General features: G+C 40.3%; 1 protein-coding gene across 3 annotated transcripts in view; it reads right to left on the reverse strand.

The window, feature by feature from the left end:
* Positions 1-21,626, reverse strand: part of TTC23L (tetratricopeptide repeat domain 23 like) — a 73,937-nt gene that overhangs the window by 18,658 nt on the left and 33,653 nt on the right. For 2 of the 3 annotated variants that reach the window (XM_043887407.1, XM_043887409.1), the window contains exons 8-9: positions 18,573-18,681; positions 3,706-3,833 (exon numbers count right to left, since the gene is read on the reverse strand). In XM_043887407.1, coding sequence (XP_043743342.1) covers positions 3,706-3,833; positions 18,573-18,681 — 237 coding nt within the window. Of the gene's footprint in view, positions 1-3,705; positions 3,834-17,458; positions 18,317-18,572; positions 18,682-21,626 lie in introns of those variants that run through there. The other variant, XM_043887410.1, reaches the window with a different exon arrangement.

Here is a 21,626-nt window from a genome sequence, read left to right on the forward strand (position 1 = left end):
AGGCTTCCCTATCCTTCACCATCTCCTGGAGCTTGCTCAACCTCAAGTCCATTATGTCGGTGATGCCATCCAACCATTTTGTCCTCTGTTGTCTCCTCCTCCTACTGCCTTCAAGCTTTCCAGCACCGAGGTCTTTTCTAACGTCAGTTCTTCATATCAGGCAGCCAAAGTAATGGAGCTTCAGCTTCAGCATCAGTCCTTCCAGTGAATATTCAGGACTGATTTCCTTTAGGACTGACTGGTTTGATCTCCTTGCAGTCCAAGGGACTCTCAAGAGTCTTCTCCATCACCACAGTTCAAAAGCATCAACTCTTCAGCACTCAGCTTTCCTTATGGTCCAATTCTCACATCCATACATAACTACTGGAAAAACCATAGCTTTGACCTGATGGACCTTTATCAGCAAAGTAATGTCTCTGCTTTTTAATATGCTGTCTAGGTTGGTCATAGCTTTTCTTCCAAGGAGCAAGTGTCTTTTAAATTCATGGCTGCAGTCACCATCTGCAGTGATTTTCGAGCCCAAGAAAATAAAGTCTGTCACTGTTTCCATTGTTTGCCCATCTGTTTGCCATGAAATGATGGGATGGGGTGCCATAATCTTAGTTTTGTGAATGTTGAGTTTTAAGCCAGCTTTTTCACTCTCCTCTTTCACTTTCATCAAGAGGCTCTTTAGTTCCTTTTCACTTTCTTCCATAAGGGTGTTGTCAACTGCATATCTGAGGTTATTGATGTTTCTCCTGGCAATCGTAATTCCAGCTTGTGTTTCATCCAGCCTAGCATTTCGCATGATGTACTCTGTATATAAGTTAAAAAAGAAGGGTGACAATATACAGCCTTGATGTACTCCTTTCCCAATTTGGAACCAGTCTGTTGTTCCATGTCCAGTTCTAATGGTTGCTTCTTGACCTGCATACAGTTTTATCAGGAGGCAGGTCAGGCGGTCTGATATTCTCATCTCTTGAAGAATTTCTATGGTTTGTTGTGATCCACACAGTCAAAGGTTTTAGTGTAGTCAGTGAAGCAGAAGTATATGTTTTTCTGGAATTCTCTTCCTTTTTCTATGATCCAACAGATGTTGGCAATTTGATCTCTGGTTCCTCTGCCTTTTCTAAATCCAGCTTGAACATCTGGAAGTTCTGTTCACGTACTGTTGAAGCCTGGCTTGGAGAATTTTGAGCATTACTTTGCTAGAGCGTGGGCTTCCCAAGTGGCTCAGGTGGTAAAGCATCTGCCTGCAAAGGGGGAGACCTGGGTTCAATCCCTAGGTTGGGAAGATCCCCTGGAGAAGGAAATGGCAACCAACTCCTGTACTCTTGCCTGGAAAATTACATGGAATGAGGAGCCTGGTAGGCTATAGTCCATGGGGTCACAAAGAGTTGGACATGACTGAGCGACTTCACTTCACTTTCACTTTGTTAGCATGTGAAATGAGTGCAATTGTGCAGTAGTTTGAACATTCTTTGGCATTGCCTTTCTTTGAGATTGGAATGAAAACTGACCTTTTCCAGTCCTGTGGCCACTGTTGAATTTTCCAAATTTGCTGGCATATTGCGTGCCAACAGCATCATCTTTTAGAATTTAAAATAGTTAAGCTGGAATTCTATTACCTCCACTAGCTTTGTTTGTAGTGATGCCTCCTAAGGCCCACTTGACTTCGCACTCCAGGATATCTGGCTCTAGGTGAGTGATCACACCATCATGCTTATCTGGGTCACTAAGGTCTTTTTTGTATAGTTCTTCTGTGTTTTCTTGTCACCTCTTCTTAATATCTTCTGCTTGTGTTAGGTCCATGACATTTCTGTTCTTTACTGTGCCCATCTTTGCATGAAATGTTCCCTTGGTATCTCTAATTTTCTTGAAGAGATCTCTAATCTTTCCCATTCTATTGTTTTCCTCTATTTCTTTGCATTGTTCACTGAGGAAGGCTTTCTTATCTCTCCTTGCTATTCTTTGTAACTCTGCATTCAGATGGGTATATCTTTCCTTTTCTCCTTTGCCTTTCACTTCTTTTCTCAATTCTTTAAGGCCTCCTCAGGCAGCCATTTTGCCCTTTTGCATTTTTTTTTCTTAGGGATGGTTTTGATCACCACCAAACATTCGTACAATGTTACAAACTTCCATCTATAGTTCTTCAGACACTGTGTCTATCAGATCTAATCCCTTGAATCTATTTGTCACTTCCACTGTATAATCATAAGGGATTTGATTTAGGTCATACCTGAATGGCCTAGTTGTTTTCCCTAGAAGAACTGAAAGTCATTCCGTCATGTCTGACTTTTGCAACCCCATGGACTAAACGGTCCATGGAATTCTCCAGGCCATAATTCTAAAGTAGGTTGCCATGCCCTTCTCCAGGGGATCTTCCCAACCCAGGGATGGAATGCAGGTCTCCACGTTGCAGGTGGATTCTTTACCAGCTGAGCCACCAGAGAAGCCCAGTGGTTTTCCCTACTTTCTTCAATTTAAGTCTGAATTTTGCAATAAGGAGTCATGATCTGAGCCACAGTCAGCTCCCAGTCTTGTTTTTCCTGGCTGTATAGAGCTTCTCCATCTTTGGTTGCAAAGAATATTATCAATCTGATTTGGTATTGACCATCCGGTGATGTCCATGTATAGAGTTGTCTCTTGTGGTGTTGGAAGAGGGTGTTTCCTATGATGAGTGTGTTCTCTTGGCAAAACTCTGTTAGCCTTTGCCCTGCTTCATTTTGTATTCTGAGGCCAAATTTGCCTATTACTCCAGGTATCTCTTGACTTCCTACTTTTGCATTCTAGTCCCCTATGATGAAAAGGACATCTTTTTTTGGTGTTAGTTCTAGAAGGTCTTGTAGGTCTTCATCAGTTCAGTTCAGTTCAGTTCAGTCACTCAGTCATGTCCAACTCTTTGTGACCCCACGGACCACAGCATGCCAAGCCTCCCGGTCCATCACCAACTCCCAGAGTTTACCCAAACTCATGTCTATCGAGTCTGTGATGCCATCCAACCATCTCATCCTCTGTCATCCCCTTCTCCTCCTGCCCTCAATCTCTCCCAGCATCAGGGTATTTTCAAATGAGTCAGCTCTTAACATCAGGTGGCCAAAGTAGTGGAGTTTCAGTTTCAACATCAGTCCTTCCAATGAACACTCAGGACTGATCTCCTTTAGGATGGACTGGCTGGACCTCCTTGCAGTCCAAGGGACTCTCAAGAGTCTTCTCCAACACCACAGTTCAAAAGCAGCAATTCTTCGGCGCTCAGCTCAGTAGGTCTTCATAGAACCAATCAACTTCAGCTTCTTCGGCATTAGTGGTTGGGGCATAGACTTGGATTACTGTGATATTGAATGGTTTGCCTTGGAAACAGAGATCATTCTGTCATTTTTGAGACTGCACCCAAGTACTGCATTTTGGACTCTTTTGTTGACTATGAAGGCTACCCCATTTCTTCCAAATGGATTCTTGCCCACAGTAGTAGATATAATGGTCATCTGAATTAAATTCATCCATTCCAGTCCATTTTAGTTCATTGATTCCTAAAATGTCAATGTTCACTCTTGCCATCTCCTGTTTGATGACTTCCAATTTACCTTGATTCATGGACCAAACATTCCAGGTTCCTATGCAATATTGTTCTTTACAGCACAGGACTTTCTGAATTATGAAATGAAAACGACTGCCTCAATCTAACAAACAATCTAGCAATTACATTTGTGAGTTGATAATATTTACCTGCTTTTCCCCATTTTGAACAAGCCATTTGCAAAATTCTTCAACAGTTGTCAGTGTTTCATAATCATCTGGGCCCAATGTTGTTTGATATGCAGTGATGCTTTTCATAAAATACAGCCCAACAGCATCTGCATAAAAGGGAAACAATTATTTAAAGCAATATGCTAACCTTTACAAGTGTCTAATTCAACTTTGGCTCAATCAATTAGACATTTTCATGCTTAAAGCCCATAGCTATCCTCTTTCCAGGACTCATAAAAGCTTCAAACAATCTCAGATATAGTTTGATGGCATCAGATGAAGTTCTAATTTTTTTTTTTATGAAATGCATGGATTTTCTGTAGGAAAAGAAAGCTTATGTCTGAACAGTCTTATCCTAAGCTCTAAAATAACCACAAATTAAACTCTCATGTGCAATGGAAGACTATATTTTTAGTTAAAGTCTTACAGAGATTGCTGTTTATTGGGGTTCCTGTTGAGTGTATGTGTGTGGAGAGAGTGAGTTTTGATTTTAAAAGAATTTTAAATATACAGTTGTTATTGTTTAAAAATTTACTTCCAATGATGTCTTTTATTCCAAACATAATAGATATTTTGTAATCAATCTAGAAAATGCAGAGAAGCAAAACGAAAATGAAAATTGTCTCCATACACATCACTTGGGAACAGGCACTAACATTTTTTAGCCACTGTATTAAGGTGTAAACTGTATAATACCCATTCACCCATTGTAATTATACAGTCTGTAATAGTTATGTAACCATGATACATGATGTGATCACACAATATGTGGTCTTTTCAAGCTGATTCTTTCATGTAGCATGCTGTTTTGAGGTTCATCCATGTTGTTGCATGAATTAGTACTTCACTTCTTTTTCTCAATGAGTATTTTTCTATCATATGGATATATGACATTTTGTTTACACATTCACAAGCTGATGAATATTTGTGTATGTGAATATAGTCTACTGTATTTTCCCCATACTTATCAGTTCCAATTCCATTCCTTTCTGTGGATGACTTACCACCTGCTGTCATTTTCTTTCAGCTTGAGGGTTTCCTTTAGTGTTTTTTTTAGGGCAAGGCTGCTACCAATACATCCTGATTTTGTTTATCAAGAAATGTCTTTATCTCACCTTCATTTCTGAAGGAGAGTTTTGTGGGATGTACAATTCTTGGCTGAATTTTACTGTGGTATTTTCCACTGCCTTCTAGCCTTAATTTATCTGATGAAAAATCAACCATTAATCATATTATTGTTCCCCTGTAAATAGTTGTTTTTCCATTGCTGCTTTTAAGATTTTCTCTTTGTCATTCAACAGTTTGACTACATGTGCAGTTGTGGTTTTATTTGTGCTTACCTTATTTGGCATTGAGACTTTCAGATCTGTGGATAACATTTTTATCAAACTTGGGAATTTGGGGCCATGATTTCTTTAGATGATTTTCTGCCTTGTTCTTTCTCCTCTCCCCATGGAGCTCCCATTATATGAGTGTTTGTACTCCTGCTGTTATCGCACAGATCTCTTATGCTCTCATTTCTCTTCAGTATCTCCTATTGCTATTCTTTTGTTTGGATCATCTCTAGTGACCTGCTTTTGAGCTATCTCTATCTTTTATCTCAAAGCTGATGTTGAGACCATTAACACATTTTTTTTATTAAGTTACTATATCTTCAAACTCCCGAATATCCATTTTAGCTAGTTTTTTTAAGCAGTTTATATTTCTCTATAAAAATATAAAGATTTCATATTTGCTAAGTAATTTTCATAATATTTTCTTTTAATTCTTTGAACTGTTTCCTTTAATTCTTTCAACATATTTATGATAGCTGCTTTGACGTCTTTGCTAAATCCAACATCTAGCCCACTAAAGAGTCAATTTCTATTGACTGCCCTTTTTCTGAGTCATGGGCGTCTGCCTCTCTGTATTCTTCTTTTTTTGTTGTTGTTGTTGACAACTCTACACTTTAGATAATTATAGGAGTAATCACAGATTCTGATACATCTTTGTGGGGCTCTACTTATCAGGTAAACGATACAATCTGTCTCCCCCACGGTGTTGGGAGGCTAATGTCTTTGCTCTGGTGCTATCTGTGTGTGCTTGGTTTTATTTTTGATTAATAAACCTTTTAGAGCAGTTTACCATTCATAGAAAAATTAAGTGGGAGATAGAGATTGCCAGTATAATTCTGTCCCCAAATAAGCACTTATGATGGTTAATTTTATGTGTCAACTTGACTGGGCTAAGGGATCCCAGATAAGCTGGTAAATAATAATTTCTGGTGTGTCTGTGAAGGTATTTCTGGAAGATACTAACATCTAAATTAGTATACTGAGTAAAGAGCTACCCTTATTAACATGGGCTTCCCTGGTAGCTCAGCTGGTAAAGTATCTGCCTGCAATGCAGGAGACTCCAGTTTGACTCCTGGGTCAGGAAGATCTGCTGGAGAGGGGATAGGCTACCCACTCCACTGTTCTTGGGCTTCCCCGGTGGCTCAGCTAGTAAAGAATCCACCTGCAATGAGGGAGGCCTGGGTCTGATCCATGGGTTGGAAAGATCCCCTGGAGAAGGGAATGGCTACTCACTCCAGTATTCTGGCCTGGAGAATTCCATGGACTATACAGTCCATGGGGTCGCAGAGTTGGACATGACTGAGCGACTTTCACTTTCACTTATCAACACAGACAAGAATTATCAAATCTATTGAGAGTCTGAATAGAATCAAAATGGGCAAAGGAAGGGTGCCTCTCACTTTCTTTTCTTGGACTGTGAAATCCATCTACTCCAGCCCTTTGAGCCTTTGGATTCCAGGACTTATATCAGAGGTACCCACATCCCCCAGTTCTCAGGTCTTTGTCCTCATACTGGGATTTACACCGTTAGCTTCCCTGGTTCTCAGGCCTTCAAACTCAGACTAAATTATACCATCAGCTTTCCTGGCTCTTCAGCTTATACATGGCAGATTGTGGTACTTCTCATCCTCCGTAACTACTTATGAGCCAATTTCTATAATAAAGCTCCTCTTATATATCTGTCTATATGTACTGCTGGTTATGCTTCTCTGGAGAACCTGACTAATATGGATTTTGGTACCAGGAGTGGGCTCTATAACACAGACTCCACTCACCAAGGACAACTTGATCGTGGCCACTGCTGAGTGCCCAGTATGCCAGCACAGAGTGATATGATGTGCGTACATGGTCAGTCATGTCTGACTCTTTGCAACTCCATGGTCTGTAGCCCACCAGGCTCCTCTGTCCATGAAATTTTCCAGGCAAGAATACTGGAGTGGGTTGTCATTTCCTTCTCCAGGGAATCTTCCTGACCCAGGGATCAAAGCCACATCTCGTGTGTCTCCTGCACTGGCAAGTGGATTCTTTACCACTGCTCCACTTGGAGCCAATACTGAATTCCCAATATGGCACCACTCCCCAGGTGACCAGTCATTTACCTGGTAGCAGGTTGGTTACTTTGGACTACTCCCATCATGGAAGGGCCAGTGTTTTGTCCTTACTGGAACAGATACCTACTCTGGATGCAGATTTGCATTTCCTGCATGCAATGCTTCTGCCAAAACTACCATCTGGGGACTCAGAGAATACCTTATTCACCATCATGATATTCCACACAATATTGCTTCATATCAAGGAAATCACTTCACAGCAAAGGAGGTATAACAATGGACCCAGGCTTGTGGAAATCACCACTTTAGGATAGTTAGTGATAGTCGCTCAGTCGTATCTGATTCTTTGCGATCCCATGGATTATACAGCCCATGGAATTATCCGGGCCAGAATACTGGAGTGGGTAGCCTTTCCCTTCTCCAGGGGATCTTCCTAACCCAGGAATCGAACCCAGGTCTCCCACATTGCTGGCAGATTCTTTACCGGCTGAGCTACAAGGGAAGCCCAAGAACACTGGAGTGGGTAGCCTATCCCTTCTCCAGCAGATCTCCCCGACCCAGGAATCTAACCAGTGTCTCCTGTATTGCAGGTGGATTCTTTACCAGCTGAGCTATCAGGGAAGCCCTTAGGATGGTTGCCCACCATCCTAAAGCAGCTAGCTTGATAAAGCAGTGGGATGTCTTTTGAAGACTCTGTTACAGTGTCAGCTAGGTGGCAATACTTTGCAAGGCTGGGTCAAGCTTCTTCAGAAGGCTGTATATTCTTTGAATCAGCATCCAGTATATGGTGCTGTTTCTCCAATAGTCAGGATTCACAGGTCTAGGAATTAAGGGATGGAAATGTGAGTACCATCGCTCATCATTATCCCTATGACCCACTAACAAAATTTTTGCTTCCTGTTACCATATGTTCTGCTGGCCTAAAGGTCTTAGTTCTAGAGGGATGAATGAATTCATTAGGAGATACAATGATTCCACTGAACTGGAAGTTGAGACCACCACCTGGTCATTTGGATTCCTCATGCCTTTGAATCAAAAGACAGGGAAAGGAGTTACTGTGCTGACTGGAGTGATTGCTCCTGATCCCTCAGGGGAAACTGGAGTACTACTCCACAGTGGAGGTCAGGAGAGTCTGTCTGGAATACAGCAGGTCCCTTAGGGCTTCTCTTAGTAGTACTGTGCCCTGTGATTAAGATCAATGAAAAACTACAACATCCTAATCCAGGCCAGATTAGTAATGACCCATTCAGGAATGAAGGTTTGGGCCACTTTACTAGATAAAGCATCATTACCAGCTAAGGTGCTTCTTGAAGACAAAAGGGATATAGAATGGGTAGTAGAAAAAGATATAAATACCAGCCATGACCACAGAACCAGTTACAGAAATGAGGACTGCAATGTAATGAGAATTTCCTTATTTTATAAATACATTTGTGTATGTGTGTGTATACACATATTCATATTAAGCAAATGTCTTTGTTTTCTTTACTATTTTATTTTCTTATCATGTAACATAAGATGTATTAGCCTTGTATCAGCCATTGGGGATCATCAAATTTACATCATAGCTTTCCAGTTATGGGATACCACAAGGCGAGTCAACATCCTGAAGGACTTCACCTCCTCTTCTGGGGAAGGGATTAGTGTCTTTTCAGTTGTAACCAGGAGAGCTGTATCATGTCAGGTAAAATGATGACCTTGGTATTGTCTTCATTTGAAGATTAAGGAGATGTGTATAGATATCAAGTTGATGAGGAGTGGATTTATGATGGTGACTTTTGTGTCAGCTTGACTGGGCTGAAGGACGCCCAAATAGCTGGCAGAACATTATTTCTGAGTGTGTCTCTGAGGGTGTTTTCAGGAGAGATGAGCATCTGAATCAGTAGACTCAGTAAAGAAGTTCCACTCTCTCCAGTATGGGCAGACATTGCCCAGTCCTTGAGGGTCCAGATAGATCAATAACAGACACCCTACCCCTTCCAAAAAACAAAGGCAGGGGAAGGGTGTATTCTCTATTTTAAGCTGAGAAATCCATGTCCTGCCCTTGGACATCACATAGTTGTTTTAGATTCTCAGTCTGATAATTCCAGTGGCTCAGACGGTAAAGAGTCTGCCTGCAGTGCAGGAGATCCAGGTTCGATCCTTTGGTCGGGAAGATCCCCTGGAGAAGCAAACGGCAACCCACTCCAGTATTCTTGCCTGGAAAACCCCATGGGCAGAGGAGCCCGGCAGTACAGTCCATGGGGTCGCAAAGAGTTGGACACGACTAAGCCACTTCATTTTCCATTTCTAAGTAAGTAAGTAAGATACTGATGCTTGTTCTGTCTCTTTAAATTATGGTCTTTGACGTTTAGTATGCCTTGTATTTCTTCTTGGTAAGTGTGCATGATGCATTGTATAAAAGGAACAGCTCCAAACAGGCCTTTAGTACTGTGGTAGTAAGGTGTTGGGGGAAGGGAAGCATTGTATAATCCTGAGTTTTGGTGAGCCCGTGCCTCTGGATTGTGAACTCTACAAGGCTCCTCAGTCCCCCTCTCCCTCAGATGGGACAGCATGGAGGAGGCTAAAGTTGGAAATTTCCATCTCCTCAGGTTGGTTAGGTTCTGGGGGCGGGGGGGAAATCCAATATTTAGGGTCTAGTTAAAAAAAAAAAAAAAGTTTCTCTTGAAGGCAGGCCTTGTTAAGCAGAATGCTCTGGTATATTTTTTAAATGGCTACTTTCCCCCCTCCCTGCTGCAAGCAAGGGTTTTTTTTTTTCCTCCAATATTCACTTTGAAAACCTGACAAAGTTCCTGGAGGTAAAAATATAAAGTATGGGGGATCCCCTATGATTGAGTAACCTTGGAATTTTTAACTCTCCTAATTTTTAATTAAAAATTAAAAATTTTTGCCCACACTGAGCTTCTAGAAATTCATCAACTACAGTTCAGGTTTTCTTAACCCCAGTACTGGTTTCTGTCAAGATGGTGATCTGTTCTGGTAAACTGTGATTCTCTGTATTCACCTGTTTCTCCAGTTTCAGAGGGATCAGTTGATTTGTGACCCATGACCTCACTTCTTTGACAGATCAAAGAAGAGTTATTGATTTTTCAGTTTGATCAGCTTCTATATTGTTAGAATGGACTGATGATTCCTACACACTGGACCAAAAACTAAAAGTCTTTGCTCAGGTTTCAATGTTTAAATTTTTAGTCTGGATTCCTGGAGGTGACCCCTGTGTCTGCCTAATTGTGTTGACCCACTGACTTGGGAAGAGGTTGTGCTCAAATGCCTCCAGATGCTACGTCTTTCGTCCTCTGTTGAGCGATCTGTATGTAGATTGGGGAGTGTGTTCAAAGCTCTACCACATTTTAAGTCTCCTTTGACTGCTTTTTGCTGGACCCCCCCAGCGTCCCCTGCATGAGTATGTGATTTCCCAGGTGGCCAGAGATGTTGGGAGAACTTATTTAGCCTTTTTATGGCTCTCTCATTTCAAGGTTCTTTCAGTTAAAATTGATGACTGGCCTGCTACTGACACCAACCAGTACAGTATATTCAGGCTAACAATTACCAGGCATTCCCCAATTCATTTCCCACTACGCTGGCCACTTTCAGCTGATAAATCTGTAGGCTTTTGTCCCGTGCTCTAAACGAGTCACTAGCCTCCTGTGCCAGCAAAGCTGTTGGTTCTCTTTGGCTAAAGAGAACCTGTTGATAAAATTGTGTTCTTCAAGGACTGAGCTGGGGCTGTGGATGGGTGGGAGCAGCACCAGGCAAGATGCCAAAAAGACTCACTCTTCACCGAAAGCTCTAACAGTTTTTTGAGAATGATTTGCAATTTGTTATCTGCTTATCTATTTCCAGTGTCCTGAAATGGGTATTTTTTTTTTATCATTTTATTCAGTTTGTGTGTATGTGTATGCTATATATGTTAAGAGGTTATACAGAACTCTTCACAAAGCCACAGTCAGAAGTCTCTACCTCTGTTTATATTTTGATGTACATTTTGATGCAGTTTTTCTTACTCTGCAGTTCATTTTTCATGTTTATATAAATGTAACTACAGGGCTTACCTCCTAGCTCAGTTGGTAAAGAATCTGCCTGCAACGCAGGAGACCTGGGTTCAGTTCTTGGGTCCAGAAGATCCCCTGGAGAAGGAAGTGGCAACCCACTCCAGTATTCTTGACTGGAAAATCCCATGGACAGAGGAGCCTGGCAGGCTACAGTCCATGGGGCTGCAAAGAGTCAGACACTACTTAGCAACTAAACCATCACATTTACTTTCTGTGTCCTAAAAGTGCAAGTTATTTTTTCCTTAATGCTTTTTTAATATTTATTTAGTTTATTTTTGTGCTGGGCCTTTGTTGCTGTGTGTGGGCTTTTCTCTAGTTGCAGCAAGCAGGGGCTATTCTTGAGTTGCGGTGTGTGGGTTTCCCATTCCAGTGGCTTCTCTTGTTGCAGAGCACATCATCTAGGATTGCAGGCTTAGTAGCTGTGGCTCACGGACTCTGGAGCAATGGCTCAGTAGTTGTGGCTCATCAGTTTAGTTGCCTCGTGGCATGTGGGATCTTCCCAGAGCAGGGATCAAACCTGTGTCCCCTGCATTGGCAGATGGATTCTTAACCACTGGACCACTAGGGAAGCCCCTTAATGCTGCTTTCTAAAAATTAATCTTTTCTTTATTTGTAAAATCTAGCCCTTTTATTTTATTTTGGTCACACTCATAATCACAAGATCTCAGTTCCCTGACCAGGGGCTGATTCCAGGCCATGGCAGTGAAAACCTGGGATCCTAACCACTGGACAACCAAGGAACTCCTAAATTCTAGCCCTTTTAAATACTACAAAATTCTATATAGCTAACATACCAAATTTTCCTTTTATTTATTGATAAAGTTGTCTATAATATTTCACAGTTACAAATACTGCCACAGTGAAATCCTTATACATGTTTCCTTTTCAACTTTTAAAAATATATCAAATTAGTCCCTTAATTTCAAGCCAGACTGATTATATTCTTTGCAGGCAAAGATGGAGAAGCTCTATATAGCCAGCAAAAACAAGACCGGGAACTGACTGTGGCTCAGATCATGAGCTCCTTATTGCCAAATTCAGACTTAAATTGAAGAAAGTAGGGAAAACCACTAAACCATTCAGGTATGACCTTAATCAAATCCCTTACGATTATACAGTGGAAGTGACAAATAGATTCAAGGGATGAGATCTGATAGACACAGTGTCTGAAGAACTATGGATGGAGGTTCGTAACATTGTACAGGAGGCGGTAATCAAAACCATCCCCAAGAAAAAGAAATGCAAAAAGGAAAAATGGTTGTCTGAGGAGGCCTTACAAATAGCTGTGAAAAGAAGAGAAGTGAAAAGCAAAGGAGAAAAGGAAAGATATACCCATTTGAATGCAGAGTTCCAAAGAACAGGAAAGAGAGATAAGAAAGCTTTTCTCAGTGATCAGTGCAAAGAAAGAGAAGAAAAGAACAGAATGAGAAAGACTAGAGATCTCTTCAAGAAAATTAGAGATACCAAGGGAACACTTCATGCAAAGATGGGCTCAATAAAGGACAGAAATGGTATGGAACTAACAGAAGCAAAAGATATTAAGAAGAGGTGGCAAGAATACACAGAAGAACTATACAAAAAAGATCTTCATGACCCAGATAATCACGATGGTGTGATCACTCACCTAGAGACAGACATCATGGAATGCGAAGTCAAGTGGGCCTTAGGAAGCATCACTATGAACAAAGCTAGTGGAGGTGATAGAATATTTCAAATCCTAAAAGATGATACTGTGAAAGTACTGCACTCAATATGCCTGCAAATTTGGAAAACTCAGCAGCAGCCACAGGACTGGTATAGGTCAGTTTTTATTCCAATCCCAAAGACAGGCAATGACAAAGAATGCTCAAACTACCGCACAACTGCACTCATTTCACACACTAAAGTAATGCTTACAATTCTCCAAGCCAGGCATCAATAGTATGTGAACTGTGAACTTCCAAATGTTCAAGCTGGATTTAGGAAAGGCAGAGGAACCAGAGATCAAATTGCCAACATCCACTGGATCATCGAAAAGGCAAGAGAGTTCCGGAAAAACATCTACTTCTGCTTTATTGACTATGTCAAAGCCTTCAAATGTGTGGATCACAATAAACTGTGGAAAATTCTGAAAGAGATGGGAATACCAGACCACCTGACCTGCCTCCTGAGACAAGAAGCAACAGTTAGAACTGGACATGGAACAACAGACTGGTTCCAAATAGGAAAAGGAGTACGTCAAGGCTGTATATCGTCACCCTGGTTATTTAACTTATATACAGAGTACATCATGAGAAAAGTTGGACTGGATGAAGCACAAACTGGAATCAAGATTGCTGGGAGAAATATCAATAACCTCAGATATGCAGGTGACACCAGATTTAGCAGAAAGCGAAGAACTAAAGAGTCTCTTGATGAAAGTGAAAGAGGAGAGTGAAAAAGCTGGCTTAAAGCTCAACATTCAGAAAACTAAGATCATGGCATCTGGCCCTATCACTTCATGGCAAATAGATATGGAAATAGTGGAAATAGTGAGAGACTTTATTTGGGGGGCTCCAAAATCATTGCAGATGATGACTGTAGCCATGAAATTAAAAGACGCTTGCTCCTTGGAAGAAAAGTTATGACCAACCTAGACAGCATATTAAAAAGAAGAGACATTATTTTGCCAAGAAAGGTCTGTCTGGTCAAAGATATGGTTTTTCCAGTAGTTAAGTATGAATGTGAGAGTTGGACTGTAAAGAAAGCTGAGTGCCGAAGAACCGATGCTTTTAACCTGTGGTGTTGGAGAAGCCCCTTGAGAGTCCCTTGGACAGCAAGGAGATCTAACCAGTCCATCCTAAGGAAATCAGTCCTGAATATTCATTGGAAGGACTGGTACTAAAGCTGAGACTCCAATACTTTGGCCACCTGATGCAAAGAACTTACTCATTTCAAAAGATCCTGATGCTAGGAAAGATTGAAGGCAGAAGAAGAGGGGTATGACAGAGGATGAGATGGTTGGATGGCATCACCAACTCAATGGACATGAGTTTGAGTAAATTCTGGGAGTTTGGTGATGGACAGGGAGGCCTGGTGTGCTGCAGTCCATGGGATCACAAAGAGTTGGACACGATTGAGCGACTGAACTGAACTGAATTTAATAGCAAGGCTTCCCTGGTGGCTCAGCAGTAAAGAATCTGCCTGCAGTGCAGGAGACACAAGAGATGTGAGTTCTATCCCTGGGTCAGGAAGATCCCCTGGAGAAGGAAATGGCAATTCATTCCAGTATTCTTGCCTGGGAAATCTCATGGACAGAGGATCCTGGTGGGCCACAGTCCATGGGGTCACAAGAATCAGACTTGACTTAGTGACTAAACCACCAACACAATTTTATATCAATTACAATATCATTCCCATCAGCTATGACTGAGTTGACCTGTTTACCTATCTGGCAAATGATAGATAATTTCAAATTTTTGTAACTTTCACACAGTATGGTTGAAAAGTTGATTGCCTTACAGTTTAATATATATATATAGCTCTAAAATATGTAATATCCTGCCAAACTGTCCTTCAAGGAGTTTGTAATCAAATTGCTCTCTTCAACGCTAAAAGGTTATATTTTTTAAAATGCTGACAATTTGATAGAAGAAAATTGGTATCTTTGCTGTTTTATATTATTACTTGATTATTGTAAAGTAAATACAAATTTTAGTTCTTATATTTAAGACAGTGATTCATTTTGAGTTAATGCTTATGTACAATATGAAAGTGTTTGAGGTTTTGGGGGACACTTGGATACAAATTGTTCCAATGCCATCTGTTGAAGAGACTATCACTTGCACACTGAATTACTTTTGTACCTTTGTCAAAAATTAATCAGCCATTAATTAATTAAGTCTATTTCTGGGCTCTCCTTATGTTCCAATGATTCTGATTTCTGTCTGTCCCTTTACCAATACCACTCTCTTGATAGAGTAAATCTTAAAATCAAGTAGTACGATTCTTCCAACTGTACTATTTTAAAAAATTGTTTTAGCTTCTTAGTTTCTTTGCTTTTCCATATAAAGTTTGCAGTCAGCTTATCTATATTTACAAAAGTTCCTAGGAATTCCCTGGTGGCCCAGTGATTAGGACTCAGTGCTTTCACTGCTGAGGGCCCAGGTTCGATCCCCAGTTGGGGAATTAGATCTCACTAGCTGTTGAGGCCAGCCAAAAAAAAAAAAATCTACTGGAATTTTGATTGTAATTGAGTTAGATTCACAAACTGCTCTGGGAAGACTTGATAGGCTTCCCTGATAGCTCAGTTAGTAAAGAATTCGCCTGCAATGCAGGAGACCCTGGTTCAATTCCTGGGTTGGGAAGATCTGCTAGAGAAGGGACCAGCTACCCACTCCAGTGTTCTTGGGCTTTCCTTGTAGCTCAGCTGGTAAAGAATCCACCTGCAGTGAGGGAGACCTGGGTTTGATCCCTGGGTTTGGAAGATCCTCTGGAGAAGGGAAAGGCACCCACTCCAGTATTCTGGCCTGGAGAATTCCATGGACGCATATATAGTCCACGGGGTCGCAAAGAGTCAGACATGACTGAGCAACTTTCACTTTGACATCGTTACTACTATGAGTCTTCCAAGAACACAATGTGTCTCCATTTATTTAGGTCATCTGTGAAGTCTTTGATCAAGATTTTGTAGTTTGCAGCACACAGATCCTGTGTATATTTTGCTAGATTTATACCTAAGTGTTTCGTTTAGGAAGTGGGGTTCTTATAAATGATATTTTTAAAAATTTTGGTTTCCAGTTGTACATTCCTAATATAGAAATGTGTGTTGATCTTATATCCTATGACCATGCTAAGCTTAAACTCACTTGCTGGTTCTGGGAGATTTGTAAATTCCTTGGAACTGTAAATGCCTTGGTCAGTCATGCTGTTGACGAATAGAGACCATTTTATTTCTTCTAAGTCACATGTCTTTTTCTTGCCTATTACACTGGCTAACACTTCCAGTCCTATGTTGAATAAGAGCAGTGAGTGAACATCTTGCCCTCGTTCGTGATCTTAGGCGAAACCATACAGTCTTACCAGTGAACGTGATGTTGGCTGTAGGCCTTTCGTACAGGCCTTATATCAGACTGAGGAAGTTCCCTTTCTATCATGAAAGGATATTGAATTTTGTCACATGCCTTTTTGGCATCAACTGATAAGATTATGTGCTTTTTGTCTTTGGATTGTTGATGTGGTCAGTCAGTTCAGTTGTGTCCTACTCTTTGCGACCCCATGGACTGCAGCACTCCAGGCTTCCCTGTCCATCACCAACTCCTGGAGCTTGCTCAAAATTGAGTTGGTAATGCCATCCAACCATCTTATCCTCTCTTGTCCCCTTCTCCTCCCACCTTAAATCTTTCCCAGCATCAGGGTCTTTCCCAATGAATCAATTCTCCACATCAGGTGGCCAAAGAGGGTCAGCTTCAGCATCAGTCCTTCCAATGAATATTCAGGACTCATTTCTTTTAGGATTTAGTTGATATGGTAGAATACATTGATTCAGGTTTTAATACTGAACCAGCCTAACATTCTCAAAGGGAAAAAACCTCACTTGATCATTGTGTATTATTCTTTTTTATATCTTGCTATACATTTTGTTGAGTTTTTTTTTTTTTTTACATCTATGTGCATGAAATGTATCAGTCTATTATTATTTTTGTTATTTTGGTTTTGTTTTTTCTTCTGTCTTTGTCTGATTTTGGTATCAGGGAGACACTGGCCTCAAAAAATGAGTTGGGCAGTATTCCTTCTTCCTTAACTTTCTGAAGAAGATTATATAGGATGGGTGCTATTTCTTCTTCAGATGTTAAGCAGAATTACTCAGTGAAATCATCTGCACTTGGAGTTTTCTTTCTTAGAAAGTTAACTACAAACTCTTAAAAAAAAATAACTAGGGCCTATTTGGATTACCTATTCACGTTGGTTGAGTTTTTTACTTTATTTACAGTTTTTCATGACAGGCCCAAGTCTTATATCTTTTTATAATTAAACTTACCAGTCTCTTATTTTCTGGTATATCTTTGTATGCTCAGAGAATTCTTCTTTTCTCCAATTTTTAATTTTAGTACATTTTATTCTAATACTGAACTTTCTTCTGGCTAATTTATATTTTTCAGTTCTGATGTAAAAAATATTAATCCATCTGGAATTTAGAGGATGCTAGGAGTTGAAGATTTTCTTTAGTTAAAATTGGTATGTAAGGAAAGAATAAGATGGTCTTCGAATCTCCCAACTCTATAATCATAAACTTTTTTTATTAAAAACAAATTTTACATATTCACAAGCAGATTAAACTTCTTAATAACCATGAAGACTGTTTTTAAAAAATCAAATATATACATGGAGCACAAATACTGTGAGTATACACAAGGACATTTTTAAAAGGAGCAAGATAATTAGCTAGAAAACACAGAATAAGAATCTTCAATGAACAGTCATGCTAAAGAAACCAATGTTCAAAATATCCAAATAACTTCTGAAAACTTAAAAAAAAAAGTTTATTTAATAACATAAGGAAATATAAGAATAGAAAATAATATCATCCCCCCTCATCACTCACACACACACACACACACATACTTCCTTTCTCTCTCATATATGTAACTGGCAGATAACGTCCAGCAAAATGGATTATTTTTATAAGCACAGAAAAGATTATTTTTTTAAAAAAAAGATTGTGTTTAAAAGCACAGCATTTTTTAAAATATTTAAATTATATTTTAGATAAATCTCAAATTCCTCCTGATAAACCACTGAATCTGTCAGTGTACACTAACTGAATCAAGCCAGGTGAGCGTGGGACTGTCCTTCCTTACTAGTTCCTCCAAGTCTCTCTCAAAGCTACCCACTATGAAAAGGATGGCCCTGCCTGAGAAGGATTACTGCTGAGGGATGGGTTCATGACTCAGCTTTCCTCTAGAACCCCCAGTACCTCACTTCTGAATAGAAGTCGAGAAAATTCTAGCTGCTACAAACATTCTTTCTCATAAGGCAGAGAAAGAGTCAAGGAGGTTGAGAGTGGAGGAGGCTGGGGAGAGGAGCCAATGTTTCTCTTCTATCACTGGATTTCCTAATTAACTGATAGATCTCAGGCCATGTTCATTGCGTGTAGGATTCTCTACTCTTCATGCAGGTAAATTTTGGTGAGATTCTAGGAATAAAGGAAATAGAAATCAGATGATTTTACTGGTTTTGATGTTCCAGCTAATTTGGGGAGATATTACTGTGTCTAAATCCATGTGTAAATGACTCTACAAAATGGTATCTAGTCTTATCTTTCTATCACAGACATGAAAAGCTACTTATCATCTGTGCATATTGATAGATACACCTATTCCATTTGGCAGTGTGTGTCCCTCCTATGAGTGGGAAATGATAATATCTGCAAAATCACCTCTTCTACCTACCCTTGTGTTGGACCTCTCCAGACATGGCATAAGCCTTGGCTAGTAACGCGCTCGCCTCTGCAGCTTGGGGGCTGACTTCAGTGTACAAAGAGACACAGATAGAATGGGCCTGGAATACAGAAAATTGTGAGAAGGTTAAGTACCCAAATGGCAATGTTTCACTGTAGATTTTATAGTAGCTCCCACAGAAGTGATAGCTGATTGACGGCCGATGTTTATTTAATCATGGAGTTACCTACCTGAGAGAGGAGTTTGAGACCCAGATCTGCTACTTCCTCTCTGTGATTCTTGAGCAAGTAATTTTACCTTCATACGTAGAAAGAATATATATTTCCCATTGATTAGGGTTTGAAAGTGAAAGTTGCTCAGCTGTGTCTGACTCTTTGTGACCCCATGGACTAACAGTCCATGGAATTCTCCAGGTCAGAGTACTGGAGTGGGTAGCCTTTCCCTTCTCCAGGGGATCTTCCTAACCCAGGGACTGAACCCAGGTCTCTGGCATTGCAGGCACATTCTTTACTAGCTGAGTCACAAGGAAAGCCCTGATTAGGGCGTGGGAAAGGTTAAATGAGATGATGCGTGCAAAGCACTGGGCACAGCAACCTTCACATGGTAGGTTCTAAATAAATTGTTACTTTTTATTAATGTTTCATCACAAAAGCAAAATTATAGCTTTAGCTCAACCTCTCAAAGGTTCAGTATCCAAAAAAAAAAAGTCTAGTAAAGCATGAATCCCAGAGCCCAACTGCCTGGGTTCCCATCTTAGCTCAGCCATTTACTGTAACATAAGAGAAGTCACTATAATTTATTTGAATATAAAAACAGGGCTGACAAAAATTGTATTTGTCACAAACAGTTGTAAAGATTAAATGAATATGTATATAGTGTTTAGGTATTGTTAGGGGAGGCACACTGATTGAAACCGCCCACCCTGGCCAGGCACCATAGTAACCATTTGCATGAGTTGTTTTATGACAGGAGATCCTGATAAGGAATACGGAACTAATAAGCCACCACCAACTGGAAGAGTTCGGGAAAGGTCAAAAGGAAACACCGCGTGTCTATCCACTTCCCAGAATCCCTCTTGCTAGCATCCATCTTGGCTGAGCGATGCGTGCGCCACCAGGAAAGACTCTGAATTAGAATGATTGGCCAAAGACTACCCGGAAACAAATCCCATCACCATAAAACCCAAGACTGAGGGCCACGTGGCAGAGCAGTTCTCCTGGGTTCCCTTAGCTACTGCTCTCCACCTGGGTGCCTTTTCCCAATAAAATCTCTTGCTTTGTCAGCATGTGTCTCCTCGGACAATTCATTTCCGAGTGTTAGACAAGAGCCCAGTTTCGGGCCCTGGAAGGGGTCCCCCTTCCTGCAACAAATGGCGACCACGAAGGGACATCTTCTTCGCTGAGATTGACATCCTGACCACTCGGGGTACTCAGGGGCCAGCTTGCCTGCCAATGGACCAGACCCAGTGGCTGCAACTGGGACCCTTTTGTCCCTGGTCTCCTCCTGATGCGGACAACTGGCCAGAGTGCCCCGACCAGTAAGAAACAAGAGACTTTATTGACCTCCCTCCCCTTCCCTCTCTCTTTCCTCTCCTTAGCCCTTCCTATCCTTCCCGTTTTTCTAGTCCCCTGGTCCTGGACGCAGGAATCTGGTCGAAGGGCCTCAGCTTGAGCTGAGGATTGGAGACTGATCACCTCCTCTTGGCAGAGAACTCGAATTTTCTGGTCTGGTTTCTGGCAGGGCCGAGTTCCAGTCCTCCCTTTTCTGGAAGCCCAGGGAAAAGTCCCGTAACGCCTGGGTGTCTGCAGGTGGCAGGAGACGTCTGTAACGCCACCCCTTTTGCCCCCCTTTCCCGCCTCCTCCCCCTTCTTTCAACCTGGCTTCCTTTCCTCCTTTTGAAATCTTTGAAGACATCTGAAGTTTTGTGTCTCCATAAAAGGTTTTCTGAGAGACTGTATTCTTGTATTTAAGAGAGTGTCTGATGAGGACTGCCAGGTTTATATGTGTGTGTTTTAACTCTGTTCTGTGTTGTGATTTGTGATGGCCATTTTGCTTTGTTTGGCTACCATTTAGACCTGCCACCATTTTGTTAGAGCTTGATTTTCTTTCCCTGTGCCTTGAGACCAGGGCTCTCAGGAACACTTATCTAGACCATCTCTAACTCCTGAGACTGAGAAAAAAAAAAGAAAAAAGCCTTTAAAAATGTTATTTATTTCAGCTTTTTTTATAAACTAGTAAATTTTATATTGTAATATCTAATTCATGACCAAACTTAGAAAATGAAGCTAGATCTTGCAGTGTGTCTGTCTAAATATGTCTTGGTATGTTTTTGTCTCTGGGTAATATTTTTTAGGTTAATTTGTAAATGAGCTCTATTTAATTGGCTTAAAAAAGGTAAGCGCTTACAAATCAAATAATTCTAAATTAAACAATAAATTCCAGGTTCAGGTGAACTGGGAAATATTCAGTATTAAATACCTGATATTAATGTTTTTTGTTGACCTATCTAATACAGACATGTCTTAGAGTAATTAAGTAGAATATTTTCATTGTACCTAGGTTTAATATAAGTTAAATATTATACCTATTACAAGTTTGTCAACAGAGAAATTACGTCAAGTGAAAAAACTTCTAAAAAATGTAAATGAGGTATGAGTTTATATATAAACTCTATTAAGAATAATTATTCTTTAAAAATATCTGTCTACAATAGTCTCCCCAGATTGGTGTAACTTGAATTTCTAAGGGTTGTGCTAAACTAAGTATTGAAAGTCTATTAAATAATTGGGTCATTTCCAAATGAAATAAGATTTTGAAACATTTACTACTAAACACTGATTTCCTTTTACAGAAAAACTAAAGAGATTTGGGACTATAAATAAATAATGTTTGATGCCATCCTAAAATGTTTTAAAAAAGCAAGGGTTTTAGAAATTATCACTGGTATTTATGCTCACCAATCTATAAAATGCTAATATAAAAGTTAGCTCTTGGTTGCTAAAGGAAAGCAGGAAGTGTGCTTTCAGTAAAAAAAAAAAGAGTAAA

The sequence above is a fragment of the Cervus elaphus genome, chromosome 25 (assembly GCF_910594005.1).
Source record: "Cervus elaphus chromosome 25, mCerEla1.1, whole genome shotgun sequence".
In the NCBI taxonomy this organism is placed as follows: Eukaryota; Metazoa; Chordata; class Mammalia; order Artiodactyla; family Cervidae; genus Cervus; species Cervus elaphus.